General features: G+C 38.1%; 1 protein-coding gene and 1 non-coding gene across 2 annotated transcripts in view; both read right to left on the reverse strand.

The window, feature by feature from the left end:
* The window catches only part of LOC147623211 (peptidyl-prolyl cis-trans isomerase FKBP62-like), a 38,286-nt gene extending 25,809 nt beyond the window's left edge, over positions 1–12,477 (reverse strand). Inside the window, exon 1 of the mRNA XM_086821291.1 lies at positions 12,202–12,477. Coding sequence (XP_086677417.1) covers positions 12,202–12,385 — 184 coding nt within the window. The 5' untranslated portion in view covers positions 12,386–12,477. The remainder of the gene's footprint in view (positions 1–12,201) is intronic.
* LOC147623212 (U6 spliceosomal RNA) lies at positions 4,427–4,530 on the reverse strand. Its single transcript, XR_015269428.1, has one exon. It is a non-coding gene; the product is annotated as a U6 spliceosomal RNA (small nuclear RNA).
* Positions 12,478–19,590: the final 7,113 nt, after the last annotated feature.

The following is a 19,590-nucleotide window of genomic DNA, read 5'->3' on the forward strand; positions in this document are numbered from 1 at the left end:
AGCTCTTCTCCATGATGCCCATGACGCCATTACAGGTGGTCATAGGGGCATGAATTCGACTCTGGAGAAGTTAGAACGGCAATACTATTGGCCAAAGATGAGGCGTGATGTGTTTACTTATGTACAACGCTGTGACATTTGTCAAAAGGTGAAAGCTCCTCGTGGAAAGAAGATAGGGTTGTTACAGCCTTTGCCAATTCCTGAGGGTCCTTTCCAAGACATTTCGATGGACTTTGTCACAAATCTGCCTCCCAGTCCGAGTAAGCGTAATACACAGTGTTTGACTATTGTTGACAGGTTCAGCAAATTTGTGATGCTTATTCCTTGCAGGGCCAATGTGACCGCCGAGGGTGTTGCCCAGCTATTCATTCGGCATTGGTACCCGATTGGTGGGATTCCTAGGACCATAGTGTCAGACCGAGATGCCAAGTTTACCAGTCATTTTTGGAGGGCATTGTTTGATAATTTTGGTACTAAGTTGAATTTTTCCAGTGCATTCCACCCACAGACAGATGGCCAGACAGAAATATACAACCAGTTGGCCTTTGATGTGCTGAAGTGTTATGTCCACGATCAGCAAGGTAAGTGGGAATCGTTTTTGCCTTTAGTTCAAGCTGTTCTGAATGACTCTTTTTCTTCAGCTATTGGCAGGACTCCATATGAGGCAGCGTTTGGAAGGCCTTTCCAATCGTTGTTAACCAGGACGTCGTCTTCAGTACCGGAGGCGAACAGAGTGACGGAGTCTTACCAGGAGATCCTAGAGTCCGTTAAAGACAGATTGGCTAAAGCGCAAGAGGCCTACACTCGACAGGCCAATAAAGACCGAAGGGACATGAAGTTTTCGGAAGGAGATTGGGTATATCTTCGGATTATGAAGCAAAGATTAAAGCAGGTGGGCAAGCGATGCCCAAAGTTGTCTTTCAGGAGCTTCGGACCATTCCCCATCCGGAAAAAGATTAATGAGGTGTCTATGCAGTTAAAGCTACCTCCGAGTTGGACTATGCACGATGTATTTCATGTCAGTTGGTTGAAGCCATATGCAGGTCCACCCCCTTCAGAGGTCAAAGACGAAGCGGAACCAGACATCATTGATGAAGCCGAAGTAATGGTTCCAGAACAGATCCTTCTGCACCGTTTCAAGCATGGCTCAGGCCGAAGACTACGACAGTTCCTCACGAAGTTTCAAGACCGAGGAACTCATGAAGCGGTATGGCTCGACAAAGAATTTTTCGAAGATTATCCGGCTTTATTGACGGATTATTTGGAGGCTATGCAGCTTCCGTCAAGTTAAGCAGAAGGGGATGTCACGTGCATCCCGCACTTGGATGCCACGTAGACATTCTGTACAGAAGGTGCAGGACCTGGGATGGTGAACTGGTCCCATGTGAGCCCAGTCCGGGACGAGTCAGCCAGGGATCCATCTCAGTCGTCCGAGGTCAGGTGTGCATTGTCCTGCACATGAGTCCAAGGTCAGGTGTGCAATGTCCTGCACAAGAAGCAGTGCCAGTCCGCGCTGTGAGTCTCCCTCTGGAATGATGTCAGATGTGCTGAGTATCTGGTTTGCAACTGGATGCCAGGCCTCTGTAGGCATGTAGGTTGCATGTAGAGATGGGGCCAGCCCATAGGGCTACCCCAGTGTAGGTGTTTGCATTGGCATAATTAGTATGGGCATGGGGGAGGCATAGAACCACCCCCAAGGGGCCAGGAGGGCCCAAGACTATGCCCACCAGCCAAGGCAAGGGCTGGAGGGGCAGTCGGCCAGCTCCAGACCCTCTGGACAGGCAGCCGACAGAGGGTATAAGCCCTGGACAGAAGGCGGCCAGGTGTGGGGGGCAGTCCCACACCTCTGCGTTGAATGCCCAGCAGCCAGGAGGCTGTCCAGGGGTCATGCGCAGGCTGGACAGGCTCCAAACCAGTGTGAAAACACTTTAATAGAGTGTGAAAGCATTTTATTGCTTGGAATTCAGTCGTGGGACTTCATAAAGCCAGCCGACTGCATGTTAGGAGGGGTATAAAAGCCCAAGTCATATTTCATTCATAGCATCTCATAATTCACCAAGAGCTCCAAGCAACCAAGGGCCAGGACAGCCAAGAACAGTGCTAAAGCTAAGGGGTGAAGGACTGAAGGTCAAGGGCAGGTTTTCCAGCCAAGAAAAGGTCAAGTACTCTTGTATTTGTTTCAGATTCACATCATTCTAATAAAGCAAATACACCATCCGTGGTGGGGGCCCTACAGAGGGTAATTGGGACCCAATACTGTGTCCTTCTCCATCTCCCCCTTCTCTCTCTATTTTCTGCACATCGTCTTTCAGTTTGTGCGTTAATTCCGTCGCGAAAAGACTGCTGTTTTCTGAGTTTTGAAGTACCGATTCCTTCTCCGAAGCTTCCGCATATTACATTGTAATCCCTACTCAAGGAGTTCTTAAATTACACCCTAGTAGGATCATAGATTCTAGAGAAAGACAACTCCGTAATAGAACTCTTGTAGAACATCTAATACAATGGAAAGACTACCCAGAAGAGAATGCAACTTGGGAAGATGAAGCTACACACTTAAAGGATTACCCCCAATTCATGACGAGATAAGGACATCTCGATTTCTTTAAGAGGGGAAGGATGTAACATGTCCATCTTCATTAATAAAAAAATGTCCCTGTAATAGATGAATTTATGAGTAAAAATCAGTGATTCTATTAAATGAGTCATTTCCACTTAGAATCTTCAAATTTCGAATCCGAATTTGAAATCTGCGTGCGATTTTACCCTAATATAGGATTTTAGGACATCCCAAACAAACACCGGATCAAGCTTATACGCGAATTTTAGTTATTTTCAGTTTAAAAAACGACGACCTTTAAACCTTAATAAATGTACAACCGGGCGTCCGATTAATGAACGGTCTGCAACCCACCAGCAGGGAAACATCCCGTTTCGCCGGAAAAAAAAAATTCTCCCCTCGGACACTCCGGTATGCAAATCGAGGCCAGCGTCCCAAATTTGGAGACCTCGCCCCAAAAAAAGGATGATCTAGAATTCGGCCTTCCAGCCTCTACATGCTGGGCAAAACCCTACGGGACCACACACCTCAAGCCGACTTGTCGCCCCCTCAAGCTCCGTCGCTCGATCCTCCCGCTCCTCAGAGGGATGTCTACACGCTAGGGTGGACTTATTCATCGCACTAGCCTGGGTCCTCAGAACTAGGCAACATCACAATCACTCGCCTCAATCGACGAACCTCATTCTCCCAATGGTATGAGGGATACCATGGGTCGATTCCGGACCTTGCTAACAATGCCGCCCGGCTACACAAGCACGAAAACGGAGTTAGCATCGAAGCCAGAAAAAAAATACATGGACTCTTTTTCTTTAAAATAGCAATTTCAATACTAACCATCAATTACAAAATACATCATCATTTCAAATAATAGCTTCATAGAATTTCTAACATTTTTCAATGAAAAAATTCACATCTTCTTTCTTGATTTATTGATATTAATATTAAAGAGTAATTTAAAACTCCTTTTAAATGATAACCAAGCTAACCTAGCCATTGTTCCCTTGTGGAGCTTGCAACGGGAGGGAGGAAGCCGCATTAGGGGCATTTTCTCTAATCTCACTATCGCGTGCTTCTCCCGAGGTGACATTTTGGCGTTTCCGAGATAGGGCCATCTTGATCACCGCCTTGTAGAGCTCGACATTGCGATCGCAGTGCTTCAGGCGGATCTCGATTCTGAGATCGTTTGCTCACTCTATGAGCAAAAAACCGCAGCGTGTGAACCTCCTCTACGCTCAAAAACCTCTTATTAAAGTCTATGCAAATGGATGGGAGGGGAGAATTGTGAGATGTCCTAAAGGGCAAAAGCGTTTTGCTTCAAGAGGATGAGGACTGAAAGTCTCTTCACACGGGGGAAAGGGAGAGAGGAGGGGAGAAGAGTTAAGGACTCTCTCTCCTCACAAGGATTGGGTGACTGAAAAAGGACTTATTTGAGAGATGGCTAATTAGGGAGTGTTGAAAGGAAGGCGGTGAGAACTGAGGTACGGTTGCAAGTACAGTATGCATGCGCAGAGTGGCGGTACGGACTGGCAATACGCTCTACGCAATGAGTTGCTAGCCAGACTATACAGGGGTTTATATAGATGGAGGGTACAGTTACGAGTACAAAGTAAAGTACGGATGAAGAGACGGTGTATCATCAAAGTGCACTGGTCACTGGTCTGCATAAGCCTGGGAAAAGATACGGTAGTGATACACAGGCAAAGGTGTGATACGCATGTACTCTTTTGGTCAGATGCAACATGGATGTCCACATGACGTGTGGACCATACAATGGATAGTCGGCCTTTGGTCCTTACACGTATAAGCTTGATCCGATGTCTGTTTTGGATGCTGTAAAATCCTATATTAAGGTAAAATCGCAAGCAAATTTCAAATTTGGATTATTTCTCGATTTGTGCGTGTCATCCTTGCGCAAGAGCCATGCTAATCTTCTCTGTATCGTTCCAATTTTATCAAATGTCCCCGAAGGGGAAGCCTTGCTTTTTGCCAAAAAGTTATGCTTTTGCTTTGCTTTTGTTTTTTTATTAAATATTATTAATGATAGTCAAAGTTCTTGATTTGTGCTTTTACAACTTCAGAGCCTTGCTTTTTGGCCCTAGAGTTGCTTTTTGAGAAAGCGGCTTTTAGCTTATTGGTCCGGCTTAGTCTCCTCTTTCCAATGGTGCCCTTGGCTCATGGTCAACCTTGTTTGACTTTTTGCTTTTTCTTGCTTTTTGACCAAGAATGGTGCTTTTTCTTAATCAATCCTTCTGGACCCTGTCCCCATGTCTTCTTCCACCTGTCTAGTATCGGGCATGGATTTCATTATGTGAAATAGAGCTAGGAGGGCCAAATAGTTACATTCCCTCCCTCTTATATCGCAGTTGTCCTCAACTGCAAACTGCAAGTGTTCCAAGCACATCCATATGTTCCATGTATATCCGTGTGTTGGGGCCAGAGCCAGAAGAGTCTCTCACAGAAGAGCTGCCAAAGGTTGATGAGCTAGAGGAAATTCTTCAACATGAGCACATTGTGTTTCACAAGGAGAGAAAGCTACCTGCCCGTGCCCGGTAAGCTTTCCAGGAGATACCTTGTCACATGCACTCTGCACTGTAGTGCATGGTGACAAACTGGCTCATCATCATCAGTGCAACATTGTAACAGTATTAGTTCCATTCAGGATGATATTTGTCATACGTCGTGACCCCATTGTAATCCTCAGTCCAGGATAAGTCAGGCACGAGCTACGTAGGTCAGGCACGAGCTACGTAGGTCATTCTCAGCCATAGCAAGTCAGTCAGTCAATCAGTCTAAGTCCCTTAGCCCACTTAAAGAGACGCATTCATGCATATACAATCAGTAGAAACCTTAGGGTTTGCATCAGAAAGCATTCTGCACATTGCACATAATTCATCCATTGCATCTAGACCATGGCAAACACCCCAGATATCATCTAGTATTTATCACGATATTTACTAGGATTTTCCTGGTATTTTTCCCATCATTTTCAGCATTTCACACATCATTTAGGCATTTATGGTGGACATGAGCACTCGGCCCGCTCAGTAGCCAACCGACTAGCTCATGGTGTCCATATAAATAGAGTACTTGCATATTCAGCCATTCATTCAATCATAAATCAGCAGTGAGCATTCCAGCACTTGGCATCTTCAGCACAAGGAGCAAAGCGATTGCAGTTTCAGCCACCAACCCTCAACGTTTATCTCCTACAACCCTAGGCGCCTCAAGCGCACGAGCATTCAGCACTTCTTCATCAGCAAAACGCATCAGTTCAACATTCAGCCTACAGTTCATCTAGCGTTTTCTGCATCCATACAATTTCAACATTCATCCTCTCATCGTTTTGCTCTAGCCAACCACTTGGTGAAGGTAAAATGCAGCATTCATATTCATTTTCAGCATTCATACTCAGTCTAGAAGAGTCCCAAACAGCCCCTCTCAGCCTCAGCTTAAGGTTCCCCTTCTCATTCCATTGGGAAGAGTGCATAGGCTCGAGATTGAACATCTTTGGTGCTTCTACAGCAGTGTTCAGTTCAGCCCAACAGTTGGTCTTCAGAGGTCTTGCATTTGGCTTATCGTCAGTCACACCGTCAGTCTCTTTAAAGATAATAAAGCAAATACTGTCTCAATAACGGAATAGAGGGCCCTTCAGTGGGTAATTTGGAACCCCATACGGTGTACATTTCTCGTCTCTCTCTCACATATCTCTTTTAAGTTTGAAGTCATTAAAGTGGATTGCTAAACTCGTGAAGCTCAAGCTACAGAAGACGGTATGAGCATTTGTGTCACAAGATCCTCCAATACGAATACATCCGCTGCATGTTACATACCTTGTGAAGTTCAAGAACTATTTGCCTATCAACACAAAATGGGTTGATGAAGACTACTTCAAAGATTACCCACAACTTCTTCAAGCGTATTTCGAGGCTTTTCAATTGAGGTCAACTATTTAGAAGCTAAGGGGGATGTCACCATTTGGCCGCTCGAGTGGTCTTCCCCTATTTCGTGCCGAGGTACAAGAGGCCAAGGAGCTTCGTGTCGCCCGTACTGAGACCAAGACTCGCTGTATCTGTAAGATTCCTCCCCAGCCTCTTAAGATGTCCAACATCTTCCCCTGTAATCAATTCCCTCTTCAAAAATATAAAAGATCTTGTTTCTAACTGTTTTAGCTTAGAGAGAGAAAATATTCTAGAGAGAGAATATTCAGATTTTGAATATTTTTGGATGAAAAAATATCTCTTCTTATTAAAATAAGTTCCCTTGAAACAGAAGTTCAAAAAGATTTTCAGAAGGTGCATTAGAAATTAAGTATAATCTGCTCAAGAGGCCTTATCCTAGGGGTCCTAATTTTCAAAAAAATTCAAATTAAGGTTTTGATAGGCCAATTAATTTCATCCAAATGTGTGGAGAAGATTAATAGAAGAAATAAAGAAAACCACCCCCAAAAATGAGTAAATACTCACACAAGATGAAGAGTGGACTAAGGACCAAAGGAAAAGCTTAAAAAATGAATTTTTGACACCTTACAATGGGGATTCCCCCTCATAAATGAGACGCCTACTTCACATGTGCAATTGAGTTTTAAATCTTCAAAAATTGGGATATTTCATCTCTCCTCTCTCCTGATTCAAGTCTAGTTCCAAAAAGTAACCTAAACTGACCTAAAAATGGTCAAAAATTGACCAAACTAATTTGAAAAATTCTAGAATCAGTTTGCTTGGTTAGGAACTCAATTTTTCCTATAAATAGAAGCCTCCCCCTTTGTTGAAAAACAATAGTATTTATGCACGGTTACTCTACTCTTCCCAAGCCAAGAACTGTGAATTTATTAATAATTCACTAGTTTTTGACATTTTCCTCTTCCAAAGATTGGTGGCCACAAACAAGAGTTGAACCCTCAAACCATCAAGCCAAAAGAAAGCTCCAAGAAATTATGTAAGTAGAGATTCTTGTAATTTTCTTTATTAATTTTATGTTTTTCTAATGTTTATGATTGTTTGAAGTGATAAATGGATGCTATGCCTTGATCGAAAGGCTTTTTCTCTCTCTCTTTTTAGAATCAACCCTTCTTTATCCTAGTTAAAGTGATAATTATTGGAATTAAACTTTTTATAACGTTTTCTCTTTTATAAGTGAATTTTGATTAGCCTAGATTACTTTAAATCAACTAGAATTAAATTTTTAAGATAAATTAAGTAAAAAAATTTAAAAAATGATCAACCATACAAAGGAGGTTATGGCGAAATTTTTGAAAATAAGTATTATCTTTTACTATGCTAAAAGAGTAATCCCTATCATTTCTATACTCTAAAAGAGTCATTTTCATGCATAGAAGAAGCATATTGATTATTAATTTTTATGCATAAAAGAATAAATTTTTTTATTATGAAAGTGTTACTTTCATCAAAATAAATTTTTATGCATAAAAGAATATTTTTTTATTATAAAAGTGTCACTTTTATCATTATTAATTTTTATGCATGAAAGATTATTTTTTTATTATAAAAGTGTTACTTTTATCATTATTAATTTTTATGCATAAAAGTATGCATGAAAGGTTATTTTTTTATTATAAAAGTGTTACTTTTATCATTATTAATTTTTATGCATAAAAGTATACATGAAAGGTTTTTTTTTTATTATAAAAGTGTTACTTTTATCATTATTAATTTTTATGCATAAAAGTATGTATGAAAAGTTTTTTTTTTATAAAAGTGTTACTTTTATCATAAATGAGTTTTATGCATAAACATATGCATAAAAGATATTTTTTTTATTAAAAGTGTGATTTTCATTATAAATGATTTTTATGCATAAAAGATATTTTTTATATTAAAAGTGTGATTTTTATCATAAATGATTTTTATGCATAAACATATGCATAAAAGATATTTTTTATATTAAAAGTGTGATTTTCATTATAAATGATTTTATGCATAAACATATGCATAAAAGATATTTTTATATTAAAAGTGTGATTTTTATTATAAATGATTTTTTTGCATAAACATATACATAAAAGATATTTTTTATATTAAAAGTGTGATTTTTATTATAAATGATTTTTATGCATAAACATATACATAAAAGATATTTTTTATATTAAAAGTGTGATTTTTATTATAAATGATTTTATGCATAAACATATGCATAAAAGATATTTTTTATATTAAAAGTGTGATTTTCATTATAAATAATTTTTATATTAAAAGTGTGATTTTCATTATAAATTATTTTTATGCATAAAAGATATTTTTTTATATTAAAAGTATGATTTTCATTATAAATGATTTTATGCATAAACATATACATAAAAGATATTTTTTTATATTAAAAGTGTGATTTTCATCATAAATGATTTTTATGCATAAATGGATGCATAAAAGAAATTCTTTTATATTAAAAGAGTAATTTTCATCACAAATGGTTTTTATGCATAAATGGATGTATAAAAGAAATTCTTCATATTAAAAGAGTAATTTTCATCATAAATAACTTTATGATGATAAAAGTATGACTTCATCAGAATTAGATTTTATGCATAAATAAATACATATAGAAATTTTTATTTAAATAAAGATTCTCTTAATCCTCTGTTTAATTTCTGCAAAAATTGAAAAAATGAATAAGTAGATAATCTGTGAGAGGAAATTCTACCGTTTCATACTCACTAAGATGGTAATGAGGAAATTCAATAAAACTATCGAAGTCAGAGATCGAGATAAATGATTATTTTATTCCTCATAGGAAATTCATGTTTAGTTTAAAAATCTGTAAGCAAATATTCAAGAACGAAACTTAGAAAAAGAGAAATTGAAATATTACCTTCTAAAAAGATAGTTAGGGAAAAACCTTTCTAGACCCAAACTCTGATTCAGACTATTGACCAAGACCTAATTCCTTCGTCAGTTTCAATCAATGACGATGTACCCAGTTCAGAAAAAATGCACTCAAATCACCCACCGATTCTAAAATTAAGTTAAGACTTTGATTTTGACCTAAGGATCAAGTTAACAGGATTCAAGGAATTCTGTTTGGAATTCAGACCTAGATCTAAAAGTATTGGGATACGGATTTAAGATTTATTCATGGTATTCAAACAAAATCAAAACTGAAAACTTGCATAGAAATCCTGTTTTCTTAAAAGGACTGTCTTACGCCAGAATGCTTGAGGGAGCATTTGACATTTATGTTTTCTAAGGGAAGTTCAGTTGCAACAGCTGGCCGGGAGTGTTCAAGGGATAGCTCGCGCGGCAAAGCCTGCCCAGGTCTTGACCAGCCTCGGTATGGTTAAAATGGTGCGCTTCCAGTACGATGGACGAGGGCCGACGAAGCGGTCCCTGAGTGAAGTGCCAGGACACCTAAGGAGGATCCTGTAAGGTTCTGACCAAGAGATGCACGGGCTCGCGGTGCCGAGGACATCCATGCGTATGTCGAGAAAGATATTATACGATGGACCTATGTTTATTGTAATCTATTACTGGATCTCGTTGCTGGTCTCAACGGAGAGTCCAGAGTGATACTATTTTGTGAGAAACAAGAACTCAATGGAAATTTTGAGTTATGACATGTGTAATCTGTAATTGTTTATCAATGGATTGTTTTATAAATTAAAGTATAAAGAGGAGTGTGTGCGTACCTGTTTTCTAAAGCAAAAGTTAAGAAAGGCATTCAATTACGGATGGGTGAGTACTTGTCTGGTTCTACTATTCCAGTGGTTGGGCGGTGGCTAACCCATGGACCGGATGAGATTAGGCTAGAATCAGTAGAGTTTTAATAATAAAATTGATTAAAAAGAATACGAATAGAACTAGACTAGTTAATTAGAATCCTGAAGACTTCTCTAAAGAATAAATCAACGGCTGTGCCTGATTCAATCAAGAAAAAAGCGTTGATTCCTTCAAGATTAAGTCTGTAATAGTTTCCCCTTCTATCTGGTTTAACCAGATAAAAGTTAGTCCAATATCTTGACCTCGTTAGAAAAATTCGTTAAGAATATAAAAATAGTAGAATCGTCCCCGCTTTTCGGGCATGGGAAATTTTTCCGGTTTCGGTTTTCGGAAGGACCACCAGCCTAGTCTCGTGCCCGAACATTCGAGGGCGAGGCCCCGAGTGTGAGAAACCCTGTCTCGCTGCTCAAGAGGAAACTACTTCCGCTGTCAGCATCCGGGTGTCCAACGCGCGGAGGGGACAGAGGGATCTCACAATATCGCTTGTATCGGTTGTTGTACTTACTAAGTACACCTCTATATTTGTTGTACCAACACCCATATCGGGTGTATTTGCTAAAACAACCCTTGTACTTGCTGTCCGTGATGTGCCGCAATATACACTTGAACCTTTTCCTGTGCTTGTGCCTGTTTGTGCACTCATATTTGGCGGATTTGAACCCTAGTCTCAGCCAAAGGATGCGCTTGCATTGCATTTGATTATTTGGCTAGCAATCCCTTGAAGCTTTGTACGGATTGAAATACTCCAATAATATACTCCAATGTTGAGAGGGGGGGGATCGGGTTCATGATTCTACACGTGTTCGTCGTGCTTGAGCCTTATCATGCATCCCCGTTCACAGCCCCAATGATGGTCTATTGTGCAATGCTTGTCTCTTTTGCAGATTATCTTGTACAATGATATATCATTCAGTTGTTATGTGCAAAATGATTTTGACATATTAAGTGTGGCATGTGTATTGTTCACGAGACATTTCCCAAGGACGTTCACACCTAGCCGATGTAGTTTCAACTGCTGGGGCTTAGGACTAGACTCTACCTGCTTGGGCTTACCTTTGTTAAACATGAGTTGTTGATTCTAACGAAGGGTGAGTGCCCATGCATAAGTTTAAGATTCAAAGTTTCGGACTAGGCACCTAATGTTTGTGTCTAACCTCTAATGAGCTGTTTCAACTTGTCTTCTTCCAATATACCCAACTACTGGGTCATGGTAATGACCTTGTTGGAATAGGTCAAAATAGGGGAACCACTCTGAGTGAGTTTGTAAAACTCGTCCTCAAGATTGGTCATATACTGTGATGGAAGAAAACAGGCCTTGAGGTCAGCCACAAAAGTAGCCCAATCAAACTACTATTGGCCTGTTAAGGGGTCTATGTGAATGTGAGACGAATGCTACCACCGAGTAACAGCATATTTTCTTTGGGTGTGTCGCTTTGGAGGCTATGTACCTCCACAACTTCCTACTAGCTTTCTTCTTGATGAGATGTCTCTCCCGACATGTTGAAGGCCTGGGTGGTTTTTCCTAACCACAGTATTACCATCCACCGGATGCTCTCACTTCTTTAGGTAGCCGATGTAGCATGGGCGGGTAATGTTGTGTAAACCTCCAGAGGGGCCACTTTCGTCCCAAACAAATAAAGATATATTAGGCTGTCATTTGGTGGCATGGACACGGCAAACAGCACAGATAAGCTTCAAAACATGCAAAGAGCAAAGACAAAGCTCCAAAACATGCCAAAAAAGCACAGAGAATGATTCAAACAGAAGGAAAAGGGTTATTGCAGGATGCCATCGAATGGGGTGGACACAGACGAAACCCAAGGAAAGACTTCAAACATAAAAAAAGAGAGAAGGGAGGGGAAGGGGAGAGGTTGTGTGCGCGCGCGCGCGAGAGAGGGAGAGAGAGAGAGCTACCTTTTACTTCATCGCCTGGTTCAGGGGTAGCCCAGTCCTGCCCAGCTTTGAGGAGCTTCTTCTTGAGGCCTGAGGTGCCCAGGGGCTTCTCCTCGCCTACCTTCTGCGGGCCTGCAGAAGTCTGAAACTCTTCATCATCGTCTTCCACTTGTTGGGCGCCCGGAATCTCGAAATCGTCCTCCATTGAAGCAGAGAAACCCTAGCACAAAACACAGAGAAACCCGTCTAGGTGACCTGGAATCCTTTCGAAATTCAAAGAGGTGATGAATAGAATGTATTTTGTATATGTGGGGAATATATATTGGTTTAGTTGGGGATGCCTAACTAAATTGTTTACCATACTAGTTAGCAGGTATCGTGGGTGACACTATTTGCCAATTACTCGTATTTATCCTTGGTATTGGATGCTCTCCCGTGAATAAGTAGCATTATTGGATGCTCTCCTCTAAGCAACTTTTCCATGCCTGCCTAGAGGCGGTTTTAGTACTCGTGGCCATGACCACAGTACCAACAGGTGGCCTTGAGACCTCCCCTCTCCGAGTTCTAATTCCACACCACTGGACTAGGAGCCCAATGGCAACCCATCTGCATTCTTCTCTTAGGGGTTTACACAACACAAATATGGAAAAGAGTGGGTGGAAAGAGTGGGTGGAAAGAGTGGCCTTGAGACCTCCCCTCTCCGAGTTCTAATTCCACACCACTGGACTAGGAGCCCAATGGCAACCCATCTGCATTCTTCTCTTAGGGGTTTACACAACACAAATATGGAAAAGAGTGGGTGGAAAGATCTCGGATCGTCAAGAAACCAAATACGGAGAGATGTTCCAAACACATCTACAAAGAGTCATGCAAACTGTTGCAACATAGCAACATAGGGAGTGGCTCAACTCTGTGATGGTCAATGAGCAACAACAAGATCTTGGTAACCCAACTCAGTGTCAATGGAAAAGATGGGAACTTCTCCAAGCATAGATGCCCACCATGGCATTGCCAAGCATTATTGGTACCCTAGCAATGATAAGTTGGTTCGCTTCCACCCACCATGAGCAACTGAGTCAGTGCCAACTCTTGGAAACCCTCAAACTAATGTGTAAAGGCATGGTGGTGGTCTACCGTGATCTAATGGTGCAACAAAAATCAAGGAGTTTTTGGAGCCTTCTATCTTCTGTCTCTAGCAAATGTGTAAACCACCTTACTATACATAAATAAGTGAGCAAAGTTAATATAGATCATTGAGCTTATATCTTCTTATAGTGATGATACCACAAATTTAATCTAGATTATTAATTAGTATCAACTATTGGCTCTCTTATTATAAAGAAAGAGAATTGAAACATCAAGTTTAATCCACTTGTTTTAATTTATGTGACCATTGGGATCTTTTAGCTTGTTGCTTATTTATGAGACTATTGGCTCTCTTCTTATATAGAAAGAGAATCGAGACCTCAAGTGTAATCCACTTGTTGCTGAATAGTTTTAACTAAGGGTAACCATTGGGATCTTTTAGCTTGTTGCTTATTTATGGGACTATATATAAAAAAAACTATAAAGAATATGTGATGAATGAGGGCCACCTATCTTTTTCTAAAGTTACACTATTCTTGATTTGGTTTTATCATTGACTCATGTTGAGCTAAAGACAACCATTAGATCTTCTTCTAATCATACTACAAATTTAATCTAGATTGTATCAACCAGGGCACTTTTGAATCTCTTCTTATAAATTAAAAAAAAGAATTGATACCTCAAATTTGATCCATTTGTTTATTGTAATCTTTTAGCTTGTTACTTTTTTATGAGACTCTCAAATCCATTTGTTTATTAATTTTCACTAAAGGTAATCTTTTAGTTTGTTACTTTTTATGCGACTCTTTAAAAATGCCCTATAAAGAAATACCCTAGAAAAGAAAATGTGATGAGTTATCTATCTTTTTCTAATGTTTTTATGTTATTGGTAGCATCCCTTCCTCTAGAGTTATCTAAATTAGTGAATAATGATTTGCTTCAGTTTAATTATTCGTACATTTGGGGATAGGATTTTACCATTTGATTCTCTTCCAAGCTGAAGAGGTGACTAATCTTTTTACCAAGACTCTCATATTTGAAATAAAACTTATTTCCACATCCTTGTTTGAGATCAAGCTTTTGATGATTATATAGGACCACTTCATACATGTCCCTACCATTATATAGGACCACTTCATACATGTCCCTACCATCTAGGAAGAACTAGCAATATGCTTAGCTCATTCTAGTTGAACTTCACACTTTTAATTGATGCTAGATTTTAGGTTAAGATTATCAATCTCACCACTTTTTTGTGGAACCTTATGAAGTATCTATGTGTAGATTGGGCAAAATCTTATATGCTCCTTTATATTCAACTTTGGAGAAGAGCTCCAACAAGATAAGTTTGTTAGAGGACATCTCAATTCCTACTCTTGATACCACATAAGCCTTTGATATAGCTTGTTTTGGATGTGGAAAACATGGTTATGTGTCAAAGGAGTGTCCATTGGATCCTCCTAAGAAGGGAAGAAGTTTATAAAATAACTTGGCTTCTAGATTTACTTGCTAAATTCCCTTGAATCTACTTGTGGATATCATATTATTGTTCCTCCCTCTTGTAGTAAAAATTTCAACAATTATCTAAGAAGGAAAGGGGATTTGTATAGAGGCAATGAAAGAGCCCCTTACACTCTAGTTCCATATATTGATCCTTTGGTTATTGGTAGTTCTTCTAATGATAAAGTTATATTAGATAGTACTCTATAGGATTAGGCATGGTGGTTATACTGATATGGATTAGTTACTATCTAAGGTTATGCACCCTTATTTTTTAGGGTGGATTTGATGTGTCAAACTTCAACTCATGACATAATTTGATGCATCACACCCATTATGTCTGTGGTACAATGAAAAAATCTGTGCTTTCCTCAGCAGCAAGGCTAGTTGCTATTGCACATGCTACCCTAGGGTGCATCATAATCATTGAGTTTCTACAAATCTTTCTTCGTAGCAGCTTTTCTCTGAATTTTCATGAATCAATACAAACTTGCTGCATTTGGATCCAATGAGTGGAGTAGAAGCTATAATTTTTGGAAGATTGAAACCAGTATAAGTGACAATAACCTTGCTCCAGAAGGGTGTGAAGCCACCATGACATGAAGATTGACCCCATTAAAAAGAAGAGCAAGAACACTTACAAAACTTATGCTCTTAGGTAAAACATGAAATCCAAATCAAAAGCAACCACAAATTAAGCAGCTCTTGCATTTAGAAGATTTCTTAAGCAACCACAAATTAAGCAGCTCTTGCATTTAGAAGATCTCTTTCCTTTCCTATGATGAAATAGATGTTTTTATAAACTAATGGTCCTGAAGAAATCTCCAAATCACCCTCACTGATGACTTGACCACCAATAGAAGACTTACCAAGCAAAGAATTCCCATTATAAAAGTGATTTCTCAAAAGTTTCAAGTGAGCTTGATCTTTGATAAAGCAATACTATAAGAATTAGATGGGTTTATGTGAAGGGATAATGGACATTTGCTCCCTCGCACTTTTGACATAATGGGGGCAATTTTTTTGCGAGTGTTTTCTTACATGTTTAATTTTGGGAATCTTTTCAAAGTCGACCTTTTTCATGTGACGACTCAACCATAAGTGCTATAATACATGAATATAAAGCACTAAAAAATCATCAAATATTTAGTTCTCTCCTCATTTTGAGAAATTTCACATCATATTCATTCTAGATAAGAATTGTACCTTGCAAGCATTTTTTAAGGCAACTTCATTGTTTGCAAGCTTTTAATATTCATTTACAATGATTTCGTGATTATAATATTATATTATTTATTCAACTACCACTTTGCTCTTCTCCATTGCCACTATGTTTCTCTAACTTTTGTTGGCTCTTGGTTCCTTTTAATGTTTATTCAAGTGTGAATAGTATTAAATTGAGTACCCACATAATTTATACACTATAATATTAATACGGACACGTGTGCCACACCTTTAACACATAAGGGAAATGATTTTTTGAAACTATTCTTAAGAAGTGGGGCACATCAAATGTTCTCAAGGCATGCATGAAAGATAAAAGGGTCTTTTCAATACTTGAGTAATGGTGTATCATCTCCAAGCTCTTTGTTCTAACTTTGCTTTTGATTTCCCTTCTTCTTCATCTAACCCTTCTGATAGCATTGAAATTTTGAGGACCAAGATAACTTTTTTAAATTTCTATATTCCTTGCTGCCTCTAAACGTGTTGCTACCTCTAGACATGTCACAACCATAGTTAGTTAGCTAACAAACTTCTAAGATCAAGTGGAGTAAGCCAATAATGTACTGATTTGGAGCAAGGTTCAATAGATTGAGCCCAAGAGACAAAGCAAAGTGATTGAGAACAGGTATTGCAAAGGAAAGCAATTCACATGGCAGCATAAGAATGCACATTGGGTAAATTAAAATGGTAAGGGGACTTTGAAGGATTAAGGACACATCTAACTGAACAATTATGGTAATCCCTATCACTTGAGTAAAAAAAATCCCATGAGGACTTCTACAATGTATCTTCTTTCACCACTGGGTCCTCCTCTACACATTCTAGTTCGTATTGGGATTCTTTTTTCATTTGGGGCTCCATGGACTCTAATGTCCCCACCACACCTTGTACTAGCCTTGTATTTAGAAGACATGTATTTGTCTAGTTGTTTTGGATCCTTATTTTCGTCGAGGCTCTATGGCCTCATATGTCCCACCACACTTTGTATTAGCCTTGTATTTAGAAGACATGTATTTATCTTAATACCTTGAGATTCTTGCTTGCAACCACTAGTTGATGAGGGAGGGGTTCTTCTAGTGGGGGGGCAATGCACTCATTCTTTCTATTGATGTGATTCACCACTCTTTATTTCCCCCCCTTGGTCGTGCTTCAAGCTCTTTGTGGGCTCTTTGCGGAATATGTGGAATAATGCTCCCCCCCCCATTGAACAATTTCATGAGGATCAATGAGTTGATGATAATGAAGTGATTAGGTGCACAAAGCATAGTGTGAGCATGATTAAGTGTATAGATTAGTGATAATAATGATGATTAGAGGATAATCACACTAATGCACATGATTTCTTATAAGAGAAATCTTCAGCATTCTACTCTCATTAATGCACATGAGTTTTTATAAGAGCAATCTTCAACATTTTATTCATGATTTGATGCCTCTTACATAGGCAAGATATAAAGCATGCAGTCTCTTTAGCCTGTTCAAATGTTTGAAGCCTTACAGGTCTACAAAAACATTTTAAAATGAATAATATAAGAGCATTGTAAGCTTTTATTATTAAGCTTTATTAAGTTTCTAAAAATAAAGCTTGATAAACTGATATATATAACAAAGCCATATATATATATATCTCTCTCCACCTTTTGGCGTCTTGTTATTGATTTGAAGCCCTTGTTTGAAAGTGAAAGTCTCTCACCGAGGCTTGTACACGAGACAACAAAGTGTGGTGAACCAGCCAAATGCTCACATTAGATCCCAGTCACAACAGAATGTGTTCTTGCCATCAAATCAGCTTTTATCTTCTCATTGCCAAGGTATGAGGCTGTCATGGAAGCTTATCTAGAAGGATTGAAAGCTTTGATTAGAACTTTTCTTTTATCTTTCTTTTATCTTTGTAAAAATAAAGCTTTGATTAAAACTTTTTTTAAATCTTTGTAATAAAGCTTTGATTAAAGTTTTTCTTTGATTAAAACCTTATCTTCTATTATTTCCCGACCAGTGCACAGCAGCAAGGCACCTTAATTAAGCATTAATTAGTGCTTAATGTTTGATTATCTATGTATATATATAATTACGCTTTTTAAAAAATGTATATTTTATTTTTAACAATCCTCTTGAAGAATTTTTAGATGGCCAGTTCTTTGGAGCAATGACAGGAAACGTTACATCGTCACCATCAAGACTCGGCTCCCACAAATCATGAGCTAAGTCTTTGTTTTACGATTACTCTTTACCAATTGTAAATTAATTAAATTATTGCATGCATATTTTGTGTTGTCCAATCAACTATTTTGCAGCCAACTGACACGATATCTAAGCTAGGTATTTACTATACTCTCTCTATTTATATTTTTATTTCAAATATTCAAGCATTTTGAGAGTATACTGTTTGTAATTAAACCTTAATTTATTGTTTCTCGATCCTTTAAATTTGCTTAAAATGGTCAAACAATATCCTTTTTAAATCCAAATAAATTTCATGTCATTGTTGAAATTATCACTTTTTCTTTGGATGATTATTTCATTTGCATGTGTAAAATTAATTATTTCAACGTTTATTTCATAGTTTTTAATTAAAATGGTTTGAAAAATATAGTTTGCATGCTAGAAAAATCCATAAAAAGGAAATGAAAGCTTTGTTGAAAACCTCAATAAGCTTTAGCCTTTGGGAGTAAGACCTTAGATCATAGAGACCAAATTTTTTCTCCAAGACCTTTTTCTAAGGCTTAGAAGAGACCTTAAATTTTCTTTGTTCCAACCTAATCATTTTTGTGATGCAAAGATTACAATACTTTCAGGTTATCAACAATTAAGTGCAAATCGTTGAGATTTTTCATATTGTTAAGATATTTGAACACCACTTTTATTGTTTATTCTCAACTCATCACACCTGGAGGTAATTTTTCTTATCTGTGATTATTAATTGCATCAAATATATCTATATTTGTTTATCTAACATTTTACCATGAAGATGGCTTCCCCAACATCATGTGAGTACATATTCAACCCATTCATTAATTGCTTTGTATGTTCAAAATCGACACTAATTAATTCGAGAAGTATGAATCCTTGAACTACATTTAAATTGTTTGGTACCATATAACATTTCTTTTTCAGAATAACTCCATCAAGTTCTCCTATTTTCCATATATAAAATATCGCATATACTCACGATATTTATGACCTTTTAATGATGTATTTTGTAGCAAAGTTTTTCGACATTTGCAAGTAAGATCCTATCCTTTATAGCTTAGTAAATAATTCTTCAAATAATCCTAAATAACTTTTATCTTTAAGACGATGACTCAAACACCTTCCAAGTAAGTTTCTTACACCTATTCTTATAATAGTAATCACGCTTAAGGATTTTTATTCCTTATAGTCATAATTAGAGGTTAAATTATAATCCAATCACGAGGATGTGATCGACATTGGGAAGGGAGGATGTTAACCCATTTTAGGGTTAACAAGGTTGCCACACCCAATTATATGCCAAAGAATGAGTAATCCACATTAAATGTCAAAGATGGACACACTAAAGTTATGTATAAACAAGCCAAGAAGCAATGATGTCCAGATCTCAAACTTGGACGGGTCCGACAA

Source organism: Cibotium barometz, chromosome 27, assembly GCF_041138505.1.
Source record: "Cibotium barometz isolate CiBa-2024 chromosome 27, ASM4113850v1, whole genome shotgun sequence".
Lineage (NCBI taxonomy): Eukaryota > Viridiplantae > Streptophyta > Polypodiopsida > Cyatheales > Cibotiaceae > Cibotium > Cibotium barometz.